We start from the raw sequence: 18066 nt of genomic DNA, 5'->3' as shown, positions 1-18066 counted from the left end.
ATTAAAGGTGGGGTGCACGATGTTTGAAAACCAATGTTGACATTTGAAATCACCAAAACAAACACACCCCTAACCCAGGTGGGTGTCACCCCTGTTTTGATAGCTCCGCCCCACACATACATACGTATCCCAGGCAAATATTATGGAGGAACCTGTTGGGGCAGCTGGCCGAGGGAATATTTTATCAATAAATTAACTTATGGTAATACAAATGTGTTTTTGTAGTACTGTGTGTTGTACCGTGAAAGGTTTAGCTCCGTTTCACTCGGAAGATGTTCAGTTCTCTCCAGTGCTGGAAAGCTAAACCTATATTAACAGGGGTCCTACTTCTTGCCTTATCGTAAGAATTTTTTTGCTTTTCGTTTTTATCCGCCATGACAATGTTTGAATCGCTTTCTGCTAATGTCAGACATGCGCACTGAACACCTCATATTGACAAGACACGCCCCTTTCTGCTCATTGGCTACACGTTTGTTTTGTTTGTCAGCCCGACTCAGTTTTCTGAAGCATTTTTCAAACAACGTGCACCCCAACTTTAATTCTGGTTGACATCTGAATACAGTTGTGTGAAGAAAAAAGCAAGCTGACTCACTTTCAAGAAAACAGCTCATAGTAAGTGTGAAGTTATCCACAGCAAACGCCACGTAGGAGCCAGACGAAATCTCTGCTGTGAACTGGAGGTAGAACCTACACAGAAGAGAAGAACCACAAAGTCAATTGTTGTCAAAGTCTTATTTGTTTCTATGGTAAACGCTTTCCATCACGGTTGTAGGAATCTGAACAATCCGATAGCTAAAATATCAGACTGCTACTATTCATTGCTGCTCCGAGCGCAAGATTCCTTGCCGACAGAATAGCCCGATGCGCAGAGCTGAACCGTTATTATTTGATTGTGTGCTAGATTTAAGAACCCCTCAGATTAAGCAAGCTCTTAGACAGATTCAGATGTGGCAGATCTTCAAAAAAAATTAGACATAAGTGGTTCAGTGTGGCTGAAAATGCTTAAATTATTATTATATCTGCAGCACCTGTGGTTATAAATCAGAATTTTATGCAACCTTGAAAATACCTGTCGCTCTAATATGAGCATGAAATTAATATCTATCTATCTATCTATCTATCTATCTATCTATCTATCTATCTATCTATCTATCTATCTTACCTGGTTGAAAGCTCATCTGATAATAATAATAATAATAATAATAATAATAATAATAATAATAATAATAATACAAATAATACAAAATAAAATAAAATAAAATAAAATAATAATAATAATAATAATAATAATAATAATAATAATAATAATAATAAAAGATGATAGAGAATTCACAAAAATAAAAAAAGTGTAAAAAAAAAAAAAACTAGTCTAAAGTACAAGAAAAAAAGGCCAAATCTGAAATCTTAATCATTCTCTGAGGACAAGCATTAGCAAAGCTCGAACATTCGGAGGAGCCCAATCAAGCAGACGGAGATGAATCAGCCCACTGTTTTTCTCTGTGCTCTACTGTCTCGCAAGTCAAGTGCATTTGCTAATTGGAGTGAAAGTGTGGTTGAATGTGAATGTTCTGTACATTGATTTCTTTTTTTTCCCTCTCCCTCCTTTCTGAAGAAGTGAATGATATTGTGAAGCGAGACCAAAGAGCAGGCCTCATCTCAACGGGATTCATTAAGATTTTAGGTTGAATACGGATAGAGCTTTTACAAAACTGAATGCAAATTACACAATTGTGCATTCAAAAAAAGCTGGTAAAGCAGCAAACTATCCAGGCAGCATGGAGTTAGTAATTGTGTGTGTGTTTTTTTTTCACCTGTTTTAGTTCAGTAAAAGCTACGACTTTCATATGCTGTATATGAGAAATTTGGTATAAAGCTGGAAGTCAAAATACATACTAGAGATTTTCACAGTGCACTTAACTTCGGGTTAGCATCGTTCTAAACTATGCACTTATCCCATCTTCACACTGGTCATTTAGAAGCAGGATTAGCATTGCTTTTTCCCTGAGGTTATAAAACCATGCACTGAAGCAGCTTTTGCACCGCTGTTGCAGTGTTAAATCCATATTTCGCTTCCATACGTTTACATGCTTAGCAACAGACACCTAACCAGAAATGACAACAGCCAATGAAAACCAGGATGTAGCAACAATTAGCAAAAACAACTCAGTAGCATCAGGTTTAGCATCACTGACAATACTATACAACAAAATTTAAAAAGCCAAAAATATTACAGAGCTGTAAAAGCAACAGTACCTTTGTGGGACCTGTAATTTTTCCTCAGTGATGTAAAAGTGCGAGACAAGACATTATTTAAATAGTATTTTAAATATTAATTTAAAATAGACATTATTTAAATAGCCACGCACTGTATTTATCCAATCATACTTCTTGAAAGCAAAAATATGCAAATAAGAACATTTAATTAAAAAATAAATAAATAAAGTTGTATCCTAATTTAAACCACCACCACCCTAATCAGGAAGTTGTTAAGTATGAATACATTACTTTTAGTCTTACTCCATATCTTCATTTGTAGTAATATAGTACACTTTAGTGATGAATTCGAACAAGGTATTTTTCTTAATTTGCTATCTAGATACTTACGAGTCGACTAATCCAAACAGTGGGAAAGCGACGAGTTGCCATCCCTTGTCCATTTTGGCCTCAATGCTGGAGTTCCATAGACCTCTTTGTCCCTCGGGGCCTGTGCTGTTCTCGATGATCCAGAGAGACAAAAGACCGTTTGGGCTTCCACATACCTGGAACCGTACCTGGAGATCACATCATACACAGTGCTGTATCTGACATATACATTATTTCCATTTAATATACAGGATCATCTGGTAAATGGTTTCATTCTTTATTTGTAAAAGGAAGCCTCACTGGCTGTTTTTCCAATTTTGTTGTATTCAGAGCTATACAATGACAATAAATACCTTGTGTTGCACCAGCCACGTGTTCCACAACTATGTGTACTGTATATGTGGAGCGAATTGTTTATGATGAATGAATGAGGATGTGTTTGATGATCCACCACATCCTTGACCATGAAGGTTTAGTTACTGAAGATGAATGAATGAATGAATGAATGAATGAATGAATGAATGAATGTGCTATCATGCATTCTATTTTTTTTGTTTGCATTCTGGATTCTGTTTTGTAAAATTATAACTAGGCTGAACTTTGTGTAAAATTATAACTAGGCTAGACAAAGCTCTATGATGATGATGATGATGATGCTAAAACAATATAAGGTTTATATAGCTTTCTTGTGAATTATGAGGGAAATGAGGGCGCAATGAGGAGGATGAGTGGGAAATGTCCCAAATGCACTGTTACATATGAATGATATGTTTACAGACCAGATATAAGGGTATGTAAATAATATTATCTGTAATTATTAATGTAATATGCTCATTTTTGACCAGTAAATAAATAAGTAAGCAAATAAATACCAATTACAATAAATAAATAAATAAATAAATAAATAAATAAACCTACACTGCCTATTAAGACATTTTTAAATAAATAATAAAGGCTGCAATTTTAAACAAACAATTAAACGGAAACACGAGCATAGTATCATCCCCCTGACTTCTGCACATTTTATAGTTACTGAAGATGAATGAATGAATGAATGAATGAATGAATTAATGAATGAATTGTTTCTTACATCTTGCTACCTTACATTCTTTTTTTTTAATTAAAATTACACTATGACCATTAATCAATTACACTCTTTCATTCTCTCAAGCCATAGAGCATTTTATTGTATTAGACATCATCTTTTTTTCCACACGTTTATAAAAGTGTTGAATCAAACACCTTCTATCCTTGAACTCACACTAGTGTGTCATTTTTGTATAGCGGTACACCTGAGAGCCTCTTCGTGTCTGACTCAGAGTTCAGAGCCAACATTCATTTTTATGACAACTTTCCGTTTTACAACTACAGCCTTCTCTATTTGGACATTTTAGCTCCTTGCTAGCGTTGCAGTTCTTTTAGACCCCTAGCCTATTTTTGAGCATTTATTTCACTTTCACTACTACTTGAGTGTTAATATGGAATCAATACTACATTTTTGTTCACAGATTCTGTTAGATTTGTAAGAACTAAAACTAACATTTTAAAAGGATGCATTTTGTAAATATCAAATAATTATAAAAAATCTTGAATGACTAGTATGAGTTTGTGCTTGTGGTTAGTGGCTTCTGTGGCTTCAGATGCTTGTGGCTTCTGATGCTTGTGGTTAGTTAGGTAGAAAAGGCAGATTTTATCTTGTTTTCCAAGCAGAAAAATAAAAGTTGTGGTTACTGAATGCAATTTCTTCTTCTTCTTCTTCTTCTTCTTCTTCTTCTTCTTCTTCTTCTTCTTCTTCTTCTTCTTCTTTTTCTTCTTCTGATCTATCTATATACTGTGCAGCTTGTCCAACATGGTTGAGGTAACCTGGAGTCTATCCCTGTGTACTCGGGGCACGAAGCATGGGACACACCCTAGACAACTCAACACAGGGCGCAATCGCACACACATTATGGACAATTTAGATATTCCAGTCAGCCTACAAAGAATGTCTTTTGACTATGGGAGGAAATTGGAGTACCTGGAGGAAACCTTGTAGCATGGGGAAAACATAAAAACTCATTGTTTAGAGGTGAAAATGAACCCACTGAAAATGCTATTCACTAAGCCATGCACCTCTTATTATTATTATTATTATTATTAACTGTCAGTTATTTCCCATGCATACATCAGTAGACAGCCTTTTGTCACATATACACTACAGCACAGTGAAATTCTTTCTTTGCATATCCTAGCTTTTCGGAAGTCCATGATATATCACCCCTAGAGCAGAGAGGGTAAAGGGACTTGCACAAGGGCCCAAAAGTGGCAGCTTGGCAGTGCCGAGGCTTGAATCACGATCCTCCAATCAACAACCCAGAGCCTTAACTGCTTGAGCAACTGCTGTTTAAGCTAGGCTTATTAAAAATGTAGTGAAAAGCAATGTGCTTCAGTAGAATTCTCTCCTAACTAATGATTTCACCCGGCAAGGAAATGCAGTGTGACATCAAGTCCACATTCACTGCTCCTCCTATAGCATTCGAGGTGGCACACTGTGGAGGGAGACACAGCCAGCTGTTAGAGCAAGTGAAGTTTTTCCAGCTCTGGAGCTCAGACAGGGAGTATGAGACAAGGTGAGCGAGACAGAAGTTCTCATCTCCAGTCTTTACTCATCTCTGGGACTGGAGCCAAGCTGCTGTCGTGCCCTGCTGCTCCTACTGCTCATGCTTCCATATGTACAACAAAGAGCCATTACCTCAAATCTTTCTGGAGCTGTCCATCAAAACCTCTGGCCAGATGAGTCCTCCACCTGCGTCTGTGTCCATTTCTACTTGATTCCATTTACTTCTTTAGTACTTTCTTTCTTTCTCTTGACTTATTCACCTTTGAATGTCTCTGTTCCATTTTGCTCACTCTCTCTCTCTCTCTCTCTCTCTCTCTCTCTCTGCCTGTCTGTCTCTCTTGGTTACACTTTTGCTTCATTAAGTCTTTTGTGCTGAATGACTTGTGCACTTTATATTCAGAAGAGTAGAGGAAATACAGCCAGTCAAACCTCTTGAAAAATGCAGGGACTGGAGATTATTTTGCTTCCCAGACAAATGCATTATGGGTAAACTTTAATAGAGTCACTATATATCATGACCTTGAAATTTATAGGGTAAAAATTTGGCAAATTTGGTTCAGATCAAAATGTTTGGTGTAAAATTTCAGTTTTAACTCAGAATTTAATTATACACAGTCTTACTGGTTGGTTTTGACATTACCTTTGTATTGTCCTAGCATTGCTATAATAATTTGACCTTTTAATGAGTGATGAAATTGCATCAAATTGCATTAGTGTAGAATAAAATTCTCTACCCTGGATCTAATGTATTCATTATAACACTAAAGGATCATTTTCCATTTAATTAAAAAAAAAAAAAAAAAAAAAAAAAAAAAAAAACACCTTGGACAGTGATCCATAGCATATTCAAAATACTTTGCTATACCTTAAAGTAAAGTAAAAATGATCGCTTTTAGGAATTACCATAAAACCGATATTCAAAGTAATCATCGCATCATAATAAGAAGAGATTCAATTAATCAACTAGTCTCGATTTAGCTCTGACATTTTATCAGGAAGGAAGTCGGCATATTAATCACACACCCTTCTTGTCTTTGCTGATCAAACCCTCCCTGTAGGTATCTAGACCTCTTATCAATATGCAATGCCTCGCTAATGGCCACATCTTTTGTTGCCTGTGTACTCAAATGAGAGTGGAATACATTTGCTGGAAATATGAAAGTGGGCCTGATGAAAAATGCTCTTAACATAATTTCCTCCGAGATCCAAATAAAGCTGGCCATGCAGAGGCACCGCGCTCTCGCTCAGCTTCGCGGACGGAATGCAGAATTTTTGCTCTCTTACCATGCACGGAGCGTTGCGCAGAGGGTAGAGGAACAATGGACTCCGCACAACTACTGACCCCCGTTGGCCTTCTGATTGACTTTCCAGAGCCAGAACAGAACCTGTCAGGAACGAGAAAGTCAGACATAAAACATATCTGATGAAATAAAAACCAAGACGTGGATTATGGACAAGAGCAACAAGAGCAAAATTGGAACAATTGTATGAAACACTTGTTGTAAATTAAAGAGGCCAAAAACTTCCAAAAACGTCTTAGTGATGTTTATGATAGAACTATATTCTAGCAACATTTGTGCTGGGATGATTATGATGAAATTCAGCTCAAGTCAACAACATGGGCCTCAGACACTTTCTATGTAAATGCAACTTTTTTTTTTCCATAAAACAGAAAATACATACTGTATGTTCATACATGAGCATTCAAGTAGCACAAATGTGACAAAGTGTTTAAAAAATGATTTACATGACAGACCTTATTTTAAAAATCTGTACCTTGGATGATGTGAATTGCTTCATCACCAATACGTTTAGTCATTCTTGTTACTAATTTGTACGCACTCTTAAAATACACTTCGAACAGGAAAGACGCTATTAAAGACAAACTATTTCAGACCTTTCTATGACTTTGGATCAATTCCACAAGTGAAATTTATCAGTTCACCTGCTGGTTACTGGGATAATGCCATAAAAAAACCAACAAACATTTAACCATTTATTCTTAAGAATAATGAATAGAGAATCATTCTTGAGGCTTATTGTAGTAACCATGTACTTGAGAGTGTTTAAGAGTTAGTGATATCTAATACCACTCTTTAATTCAGGACTAAAACACAGCAGCCCATACTTTTTTAGAGAAATACAAAAACTACATGACGATAAAAGATGGTAGCAGAGTTAATGTCGGTTTTCTTTAACAGTGTACTCAAAGAGTTCTATTGTTTTAATGAGCATTAACTTTGATTTATACTCAAAGCATTTTACTCCTTTTAAACCTGTAACGTAATGGAAGCCAATGTGGATCCAAGTGCAGAATAATGACTAATTAAAGTCCAAATAAAACAGCAAAAGACATGAACGCAAGGAGAATAATTCATAAATATAAAGTTGGGTCCAAAGCAAAGACATACTGTGTCACAGACAACAACACATGAACATTACAACCGCAAACACAGAGAAACCAGAGTTTAAATGGAGCGCTAATGAGGAGTAAGATGAATCATGAAACAACTGGGAGTGATTAGGACATGTGACATGTGACATGCTGGGGATGATGGGAGATGTAGTTCAGCATGCTTTTGCTGCTGTCATGAAAATATAGTACAAGAACCAGAATTTGGCTTCTTTTTTTACAGAGAATTTTGACATAATCATTTATATAATAATAATAATAATAATAATAATAATAATAATAATAATAATAATAATAATAACTAGAATGTACATTTCTTGAAGAAAATGTGAATGGTGCTTGCACGTGGCAACGCTTGGCACTCAGAAGACAAGCTCTGCCTGAGCTCTGCGCACGCTGTGTGTGTGTGTGTGAGAGAGAGAGAATAGAGGAATTTTAGGAATTTCCCATTCAAGTCTATGGGACTTTTTTGCCCGCTTTTTCGTCCGCTGTGCAAACATCGTTGGTTGGATCGCTTATAAAAGTCATAGCACACCTCTCCTCAATGAGCCGTTCTATTTGACACCTCATTAATGGGTCTAGGACAAAATCTGCGGGGCAAGTTACGCGCCGAAATTTTGTCTGGAAGAATCATAATCAGTATGCAAGATAACAAGAATGTTGCTTTGCAAGCACCATTAATAACACTACTACTACTACTACTACTACTACTGCTAATAATAGTAATAATAATAATAATAATAATAATAATAATAATAATAATAATAATAATAATAATAATAATAATAATAATAATAATAATAATAAACTTGGTGGAAAACTTACTGATCATTACATCATGACACTGGAGACTCATCATACAGCTACAAATTTAATACACTGTAATTGTAAAATTTTTCAAGTTTCCCAATATAATCTTTATTTTGATTTTATTTTAGGGTATTCAGTTTCCCACAGAATCTAGACAGGACTATCATCTTTCTAAAAAAAAAAAAACAAACACACATGAAGCAAAATAAAATATACGAAATATCTATTTTAAAATTTTAGATTCTAATAGCTGTAAAGATAAAAAAACAACAGATCTCAGAACGGATGACTGTAGTTAAAAAGTGCAGGTTTTTTATTTATTTATACATGATTTTGATGTATTATCTCTTCTAATGTTTTAAGACAACTCATGCATAAAAGCAGAAGCATGAGTGTAATCTCTTATCTTTACAATGTCAAGCGTGGAAAGTCTTTAAAACAAAAAGATATGTTTCAGGAATACTTGCAGAATGAGTGAAATTGGTTTTCATTCATGTCAAATGTCAAAACTACTGTTAAATAAATAAATAAATAAATAAATAAATAAATAAATAAATAAAACTGAAAGCACTTGTGAATATTATATGACAAAAACACTCAGTTTATTCATTCAAGATAAAGGGAATTGTTCAAAACAAACGTACGATCGCTGTATATTGGAATTGCAGTCATAACTGTGTGTAAGTGTGTGTTTGCTCCACCAATTAAAGAGTTATAGAAACTTACCTGAGGATGAACAGCTGTTTGTAAGCTTTTTGGGCAGAGAAAGATGAACTCCTTTGTTTAAACTTGACACCATCTGCCATCCACAGTCATCCTCTTCAAAAGAGCAATAGCTTCCGTTAAGGAACTGACCTGCATGGAGAGGAACGCAGAGACACAGAGAGAGAGACAGGTGAAAAGGACAAGATGAGAGAAGAGGCTAGGAAACACAGCAACTCGGGAAACAAGAACAAACTAAAGAGAGAGAGAGAGCGAGAGAGAGAGATTAAAAAGAGGAAAAAACAACAACTAGATCCTGAAGCACTGGAGCATGTGTGCTTTGATGAGAATGTTTTGGACACTTGCATTATTAAAGAACTCTTAGACAACAAAGACAGCACGCAGATGAGGATTATTTCTTGGAGTTGCTAAAGCGAGAAAAAGTGATGCAAGAAGAAAAAAATCGAAAAAAGAAAGCCCTGTTAGTAACCACCTTGTCTATCAGGGGATCATTGTGGATTTGTGTAATGCTCTAAGGATTGATATGTGCCTCATTTAAAAAAAAAGGAAGAAGAAGAAGAAGAAGAAGAAGAAGAAGAAGAAGAAGAAGAAGAAGAAATAAATTGAACAACAAGGTAAAGAAAAACTTGTTTATATTTAACAAATATTTCTGCAATCGATTGTCTGGCTTTAATTATTCCAGCTTCAGTCAATTTGGGAGGAAGACGTCAAGTCAAGTCAAGTCAAGTCAAGTCAAGTCAGGTCAAGTCACATATATAACTGACACAGTACACAGAACAATACAGCAGTAAGACGCAGTACACAAAACAACACAGAGCTAAGGACTTAAAGTAAGTTGTCCTAGCCACATAAAGTGCATCGTGTGCAAACTAGTGCAAACAGTGCGAGACCAGTGTGCATTCTGTATATTGAGACTTGATTAACCTGGCTGGCTAATTTAAGCCGGGTTAAGTCAAATAAGCGTCATATAACTAAACTATAGCTACCGTACAGTTTATGGGAACATGCAAACAAATAAACAACCAAGTAAATCAATACTGCTGTTGCTCTATATACGAATGAATGATCGTCTGGCTGCAAAATGAGTCAGGACTCTGTTGGCTTTCAATGTGAGAAGTTTGTTTGTCTCTTTGTTGATAATCTTACACAGAATTTTAGGGATTGGGACATTATTAAAAATGTTTGACTATGAAAATGTTTTAGAAAAAATTACAAACTCTTAAATCCCTATCACAATCAAATAAGCCATTAACCCCCACTGTGGACTTTGACGTGAGAAAGATGTTCACGGTCGATTCATTCATCAAGGTGACGAAGACAATCTTATGAGTCTGAATCAGACTGCATTGTGGACAGGTACTGTACGTTGAAACAAATTTACTAAACCAGTGTCAGATTTTTGTTTTTCTTTAAATATCATAACGATCAATAGAGAGACATTCGTTCTGAAATCCTTTAAGCCTGTAACTAGTATTTTGTCCTTTAATGTAGCCGAAGGAAGCTGATTACTTCTGGTGTATATCGATGATCAGCGAGGCATGATTCGAGAGCATCCAATCAACCACTGAGGTGAGACGAGGCAGAACGAAGGTGACTACCATTAACTGGGAGAGTGTAAACATATCGACCAGCTTCGTGTCATCCTTCAGTGGAGCGCTTACCAGGAGAAAAAAGAAGGGGAATGAGTAGATCCCCTCAGGAAGCTGATATATGACCTGCTGGGTCTGTTTACTTCTCCTCTGACTTTTAATGTTAAATTTTTCATAATTCTTAAGTAGGGCCCAAAGTCTGAAAGTTTTTTTAATTTGTTGTTTTTAATTTGTTGTTTCATAATTTATGTTTAAGGCTTAATAGAATACATTTCCAGGTTACACAATTACACCTTTTGACCATACGCATTATAGAAAGGAAATTATTTATAATCTAATATGAGGTGAGGATGGGTTCGCTTTTCAGTCTGGTTGCTTACAAGGTTTCTTCTGCATAGTGTCTCCTTGAGTCTTTCCTTACCGCTGTTGTCTCGCTTGCTTGTTCAGGGATAAATTTAAATGTAAAATTTAACTCCTGATATTTGTTTATTTCTATAAAGCTGCCTTGTGCCAAATTTACATTGTTAAAAGCAAGTAAAATTGCACTGAATTGAATGAATTGCTGGCCAGTGTCACGCTGCATAATTCTCCAACATCCCATGGGACTCCAACGCCCAGCCACTTCTACGTTTATATTCACCAGACTTTTACTGATGTTCACCATTATCCCATTAACCAGTTGTTCACCACTGATGTTCACCAGTATCCCTTGGTTTCAGTTCAAGTCATTTATTCTGATTCTGTGGGAAGTGGTAACCGAGTGTTGGACTAGTGATTGGAAGGTCCTGAGTTCAAATCCCGAGGCCACCAAGCTGCCATTCCTCGGCCCCTGAGAAAGGCCCTTAACATTGAATTTCTCAGCGCACTAAATGAGATAAATGTAAGTTGTTTTGAATATGTTCGCCTGCCAAATGCTGTAAATGTGTTTTCCAGGTTTTGATTTGTTTCCGAACTTCTGATCCTGTTAAGCTCTGTTTTGCCTTTATTATAACCAGTCCTGATACTTTTGCCTGTTCCTAATTTTGTAACTATTCTGCTCACATTTACTATTTTGTGAATATTTTGATATTAAGGCCTGCGTCTACACAAGCCGCTTGAGTCTGCCGCACGATACCAAGAAAAACCCACCTGATGTCACTGTTAAATTAAATTCTCCCACACTGTAAGATGATTTCTAGTTTAAGGATTACACGGTGTAAATGTTTTCATGCTAGTTTCTAACCTTGCCCTGGCTCTGTGCCTGCCTGCAAAGATCACGTCATATATAAACCCAGTATTGCAGCAGAAACAACAACAACAACAACAACAACAAAAGTCAGTCTGCCTAAAGATGTCTGAAACATTGCTAGCTAAAGTCATGCAACAGTATTAGACTATTATCTATTATCAAGATGGGTAAAAAGGAACAAAAGGAACTTTCTATAAACTTCTATAAAAATGGGAGTAAACCTAACTGGAAGTTTTGCTTCATCTTGCTGTGGATTACTTTCATTTTTGAAAGCCTGACTTAATATCCAAAACATGTGATAAAATTAGTTTATATAATGTAATGGGACAATCATCTTTTTACAGTCAAATAAATATAAGGATTTGATCATCTGCACTGTCATATCATCAAAACAAAGAAGAGCACTCTATACAAGTGAATAAAAGAAACAGGTTTAAATTAAGAAAAGGATTATCAGGAATATGTTAAGGATTTTCAGGACCATATATAATACAAAGTGTAGGGTTTCTACTAATTGTGAAAATAGCATGTGAATCGTAACACACTTAATATCTTGTAGCTATATTCAGTGTTGTGCTAGTTACTAAGAAATAGTAACTAGTTACAGTTACTAGTTACTTCATTCAAAAGGTAACTCAATTACTTATACCAAAAAGTAATGCATTACTGTTAAAAGTAACTATTTAGTTACTTTTTTAAAGAACGTTTGTTAATGTTCCCATTAATGGATAAGACCTTCGAACCAGAAAGACACAGCTTACATTTGACTAAAAGGTTTTTGTCTTTATGCTCAACTAAAGTGAAATAATGAGCATATTTCCACTTTGAGAAACTCGTCTTGCTCTCTCCTTGACTCACCATTACTGCCGAACATACTTGAATAAACGGAAACACGCCCACAGTGCGGCATCTTTGTGTTTTTGGCATCCACCAATCCTACAATGCGTCGCTGCTGTAAACAGGTTAGGCTGTAGGCCAACCGCACCATATGGTAACAGTAACGGAGTTAATTTAGTTAAAAAGTAATGCGTTAGAGTATTAGTTACTGTTAAAAGTAACTGCGTTACAGTAACGCGTTACTAGTAACGTTACGCGTTATTGCCCAACACTGGCTATAACACATGTAGTATGGGTGATAATATGGAATCAGACTAGCTGTAGGTTGGGATGCAAAAGCAAAGTTTCTGTAGATTTTATGTGAATTTCCTATGTAAATAACTGAATCTTTTGCCAGATCTAAGATAAATAAGTTGCTGTAAAGGTTTGTAGATGTCAATGAAATTTTCATTAATTTATTGTAAGCATCTGTATAGTAAATGTGTGTACACACAGTGATGGGTGAAGCCTGGTCTGTTAAAAGCATTCGCACCAGAGATAAAGAAAATCAGTTGGAAAATGACTGACTGAGATAAAGTCGGTCAATACACACACTAAACATTTAACTAAAGATAAAAAGAAAAAAAATCCAACCAGCCAGAAATACCTGAATGTATTATAGTTTTTGTTTTTTTTTGGTCATAAATCACACCTACAAGTCTTGTGAATTCTGGAGGTTGCTGTATTGTGCATGAGATGACTGACACGCTTGACAGAAAGATGGTGCAGAAAAGAACAGAGAACTACAGAGCAAATGGCATGCATAGAGGCAGTCACTGTGCCCTGAACTGGATGTGGTGAATCTATGACAGACACAGAAGTGAAGAAGATGTGAAAATGAGAAGAAATGCTGAGAAAAATGCCACAATTTGGAAAGGCACCAAAGACAATTTGGAAAGGTTTTAAAAAATAACACAACAAGGTTCTGAAATATAGTCCATAGAGTTTACTGTAACCTTTTGGTAGCACCTTACGTTACGGCTCATTAATTCATGCTTAAACGAAATAAATCATTAAGACTTAAGTTATTGTTCTTTACTCTAGATGCCCTTCCTGACGCAAACCTAACATGTTATCCGGGCTTGGCACCTGCACTGAAACTTAATTCCTCAGTGACTGGGTTATTTAACTGCCCGGGAATTACCCCGAGACCATGGCAACGAGGGTGTGTGGGATCCTGACGTTTGACCACCAGGGGACACTCACTCTCTCTCTCACTCATTTTCTACCGCTTGTCCGAACTACCTCGGGTCACGGGGAGAGTGTGCCTCAGGCGTCTCAGGTGTCATCGGGCATCAAGGCAGGATACACCCTGGATGGAGTGCCAACCCATCGCAGGGCACACACACACACTCTCATTCACTCACGCAATCACACACTACGGACAATTTTCCAGAGATGCCAATCAACCTACTATGTATGTCTTTGGACCGGGGGAGGAAACCGGAGTACCCGGAGGAAACCCCGTGTTCTTACATGTTCTCCCCGAGGAGAGGCACGGGGAGAACATGTAAACTCCACACACACAAGGCGGAGGCGGGAATCGAACCCCCAACCCTGGAGGTGTGAGGCGAATGTGCTAACCACTAAGCCACCGTGCCCCCCAGGGACCACTAACTAAGAATTAAATAATGATGTGATATTATAGTAGTTCCTCAGTAATTAATAATCACTATTATACACTACTGTAAGACTTTTCAGATATGAAACAGTTAAAAATGGATGCAGGGAAAAATAATCCTGTGTAATCTAGTTAACCCTTGTTAACACTGTAATTTCCCATCCCTGACTTAACGGTCTTATTTGCATATTTGCAGCATTAAATACCGTAACTGGTTTGCCATGACTGTAGCAAAAAAAAAACTCCTTTAGATGGAAGAGGAAAAAACCTTGAGAGGAACCAGACTCAAAAGTGAACCTCATCCTCATTTGGGTGACACTGTAGGGTGATTATAAACTGTTATAAACTCCAGAAAGTGTTATTATGAATAATGTCCTTTCTGCAGTCAGATACAGTCTGACAATTGTGTATTGATTAGGAGACCAAGCAGACTTCTGCTTGGATTAAAAAATGCTTTTCTTTCTAGATAAGCATATACTGTACATTGTGAAAAATGTCTAAACAGATATTATTATAACTATATAAAATATTGAAAATTGTACTATAGCTTGTCACTGGAGAGGAAGCCTCAATATTATCTTCAAGGCAAATACTACATATATATTTAGGTTGAGAATGTGACTATACTTTTAAATCTCCCTAAGATTAAAATATATTTCTTACATGAGTTAATTATAAAAGATAAAAAAATCTTCCAGTCAAGCAGTATTTTTCATGCATAGCTAGAATTCGGCTATAGGACAGAAAGAAAAAAAAAAACATCTCAAGAATCCTTTATAGACAAGCAGTAGGAAATAGTATGCTAATTCTTGGTCAAAAGAAAAAGCAAAAGAGTGAGAGAATCTGATTGAGAAAGAAAGATAGACAGATAGAAAGAGAGAAGGAGCATAGAGGGCAGCTATTGTCAGAGGTGAAAGCGGTAATAGATTTCACCCCTGAAAGTGTGCGTGATGATCTGTGCTTCATATAGAGCAGCTGCATCTACAGCAGCCAGGTCTTCTTGTTCATAAGGATGACCCATGACGTGTTCATTAGAAATCCCCTGCTCTCTACCTTCTACTGTCTGCACTCTGTCTAAATGCCAACATCCTTGTAATACACCGTGGGTGAAATACTCACGGCAAGGCTCTCCTTCATCGTCCCCTTGAGCACAATCAGGAGTGAAGTCACACAGGCGTCCCAGACTGATCTCCTGACCCTGCTTGCAGTGGTAACTGCCCTCAAAGGTCACGTTTCGAGAGGTCTCTGAATGGGGAGAGAGACAGAAGCACACGTGCAAACACACAAACACACACACACACACACACACACACACACATACATACATACGGTTTTACAAAATGGCTTTCATGGTCTGAATAATAAGGATACATTTAAATAAATAAATAAATAAATATCTGTATTAAATGTTTGTTTTCTATATTTGCTTGTCAGTAACAAACAAATAAATAAATAAATAAATAAATAAATAAATAGATTCTAAAAAAACAATTCAAATGTTACAGGGATTCTTGGCTAAAAAAAATCAAACAATTAAAATACAAAACAAAGAAAGCTGTGTGAAAATTCCTCTAGAAATAGAATCAAGATACAAGTACAAGAACTTATGAGCATTTATACAAAGGCATGTATGAGTTAACAGATTAGTTATTTCATATCATAAATACACCATATAAGATTGATTGACTGATTGCTTGATTGATCAATTGATTGATTAATTTAAGATCTGTTCACAGACTGTCCTAAGCCATACCCAAGATGTTTCATAGGATGTACATAGATAGGATGATTAATAACTTCTACAAAACAAAAACAGATACACAAAATACATAATACTCACTCACTCACTCACTCACTCACTCATTTTCTACCGCTTATCCAAACTACCTCGGGTCACGGGGAGCCTGTGCCTATCTCAGGCGTCATTGGGCATCAAGGCAGGATACACCCTGGACGGAGTGCCAACCCATCGCAGGGCACACACACACACTCATTCACTCATGCAATCACACACTACGGACAATTTTCCAGAGATAATACATAATACATCAATATAAATTAATATAAAAGGGGAAAATCAGATTCGAGAGCCTCATCACTCAATTTCATAAGATGAATAAGCCAAATTTGATCTGGAAAAAAAAGTTAAAGAATGTAAAATAGTGAGAAAATCTACTTTGCTTTTGTAACCGCTCGTAAAGCAGGTGATGAGAAAAAGTGTAAGAAATGGCTGTGTAGAGGCTTTCTCTGACCCAATAGCATCTGAGCCAAAATATAAATCAGACATCATTGGTAAAAGCCTGTGTATACACGACCATTATCTTAAGCTGAAACACCATTGAAATGGAACATAAAAGCACTTAAAGGCAAAGTCACTGGTTCTTTATAGCCACAGATGACAGCAGAGGATACTTGCCAAGTGTTCGCAACTAAGTAATGGCAGAGAGAGAGTGTGAGAGAGAGAGAGAGAGAGAGAGAGAGAGAGAGAGAGAGAGATAGGGAGAGAGAGAGAGAGAGAGAGAGAGAGAGAGAGAGAGAGAGAGTGTGTGAGAGAGAGATAGGGTGAGAGAGAGAGAGAGAGAGAGAGAGAGAGAGAGAGAGAGAGAGAGATAGGGAGAGAGAGAGAGAGAGAGAGAGAGAGAGAGAGATAGGGAGAGAGAGAGAGAGAGAGAGAGAGAGAGAGAGAGAGAGAGAGAGAGAGAGAGAGAGAGAGAGAGAGAGATTTTGGTTATGGTGTTGGGCTACCAATGGGAAGGTTGTGAGTTCGATCCCAGGTCCACCAAGCTGCCACTGTTGGGCCCCTGAGCAAGGCCCTTAACCCTCAGTTGCTCAGCTATATAAAAATTAAATAATGAAAGTAAGAATAATATGGGTGTAATGAATAATAAGGGTATCTGCCACATGCTGGAAATGGAGAAAGTGAAGAAACCCTTCCTGTCCTGTACACCATATACTACAGGACATACTGCATTCATGTAACGGTGAGACAGACTTAAAAGGTTAGAAAGGATAACGTAGCATTATTAATACAACAGTTCCAGACAGACAAGCATTTTACAGGGCAACTTTTTTTTTTTACCTTTTGAAATTTTTGCATACGGGACGTTAGCCTTGTGATATCAGTCACAATAGGAAAACTGTGCACATTCAACCAGATAGGTAAAGCGAGGTGCCTGGATTTATGTGCTTGGGCGAATGATAGCATCAGTGAGCACAATGAGACAGAGCCGGTACTTTGCATATCTATGCAAATGCTAGCCAGCTGTCTGTAGGTGTAAAAATGAAACAAGCTTATACCCAGGTTCATCTACGACTAAATGAGATAAAGGGAGCTGCAAAAAAGAGAAAAGAAAAACAGGCCCTCAGATAATTTTTACTTCCCTTTTAAAGTCTTAAAAAAAAGGAGAAGTGATTTTATCGTGACAGTCTAGTAGACCACAATGCCCTTGACCCCAGTGATAACAGATTTCATTAGAAGTAGACATAAAAGCTGAACGCTTTGACTCGCTGTCTAAAACACACACACACACACACTCATCTCTCTCTCATCTCTCTAAAACACATTCTCACACACTCTATCTCTGATCGTCTTATATAAGTAAGCAATAATCCAAAACCCAGGAG

General features: G+C 36.8%; 1 protein-coding gene across 1 annotated transcript in view; it reads right to left on the bottom strand.

Moving 5' to 3' along the window:
- The window catches only part of alk (ALK receptor tyrosine kinase), a 442935-nt gene that overhangs the window by 41517 nt on the left and 383352 nt on the right, over window positions 1-18066 (bottom strand). The window contains exons 7-11 of the mRNA XM_060879161.1: window positions 15562-15687; window positions 9132-9260; window positions 6467-6567; window positions 2605-2771; window positions 593-687 (exon numbers count right to left, since the gene is read on the bottom strand). Coding sequence (XP_060735144.1) covers window positions 593-687; window positions 2605-2771; window positions 6467-6567; window positions 9132-9260; window positions 15562-15687 — 618 coding nt within the window. The remainder of the gene's footprint in view (window positions 1-592; window positions 688-2604; window positions 2772-6466; window positions 6568-9131; window positions 9261-15561; window positions 15688-18066) is intronic.

Source organism: Tachysurus vachellii, chromosome 10 (genome assembly GCF_030014155.1).
Source record: "Tachysurus vachellii isolate PV-2020 chromosome 10, HZAU_Pvac_v1, whole genome shotgun sequence".
Lineage (NCBI taxonomy): Eukaryota > Metazoa > Chordata > Actinopteri > Siluriformes > Bagridae > Tachysurus > Tachysurus vachellii.
Note: the sequence above shows the minus strand (reverse complement) of the source record. Positions and strands in the feature narration are given on the sequence as shown.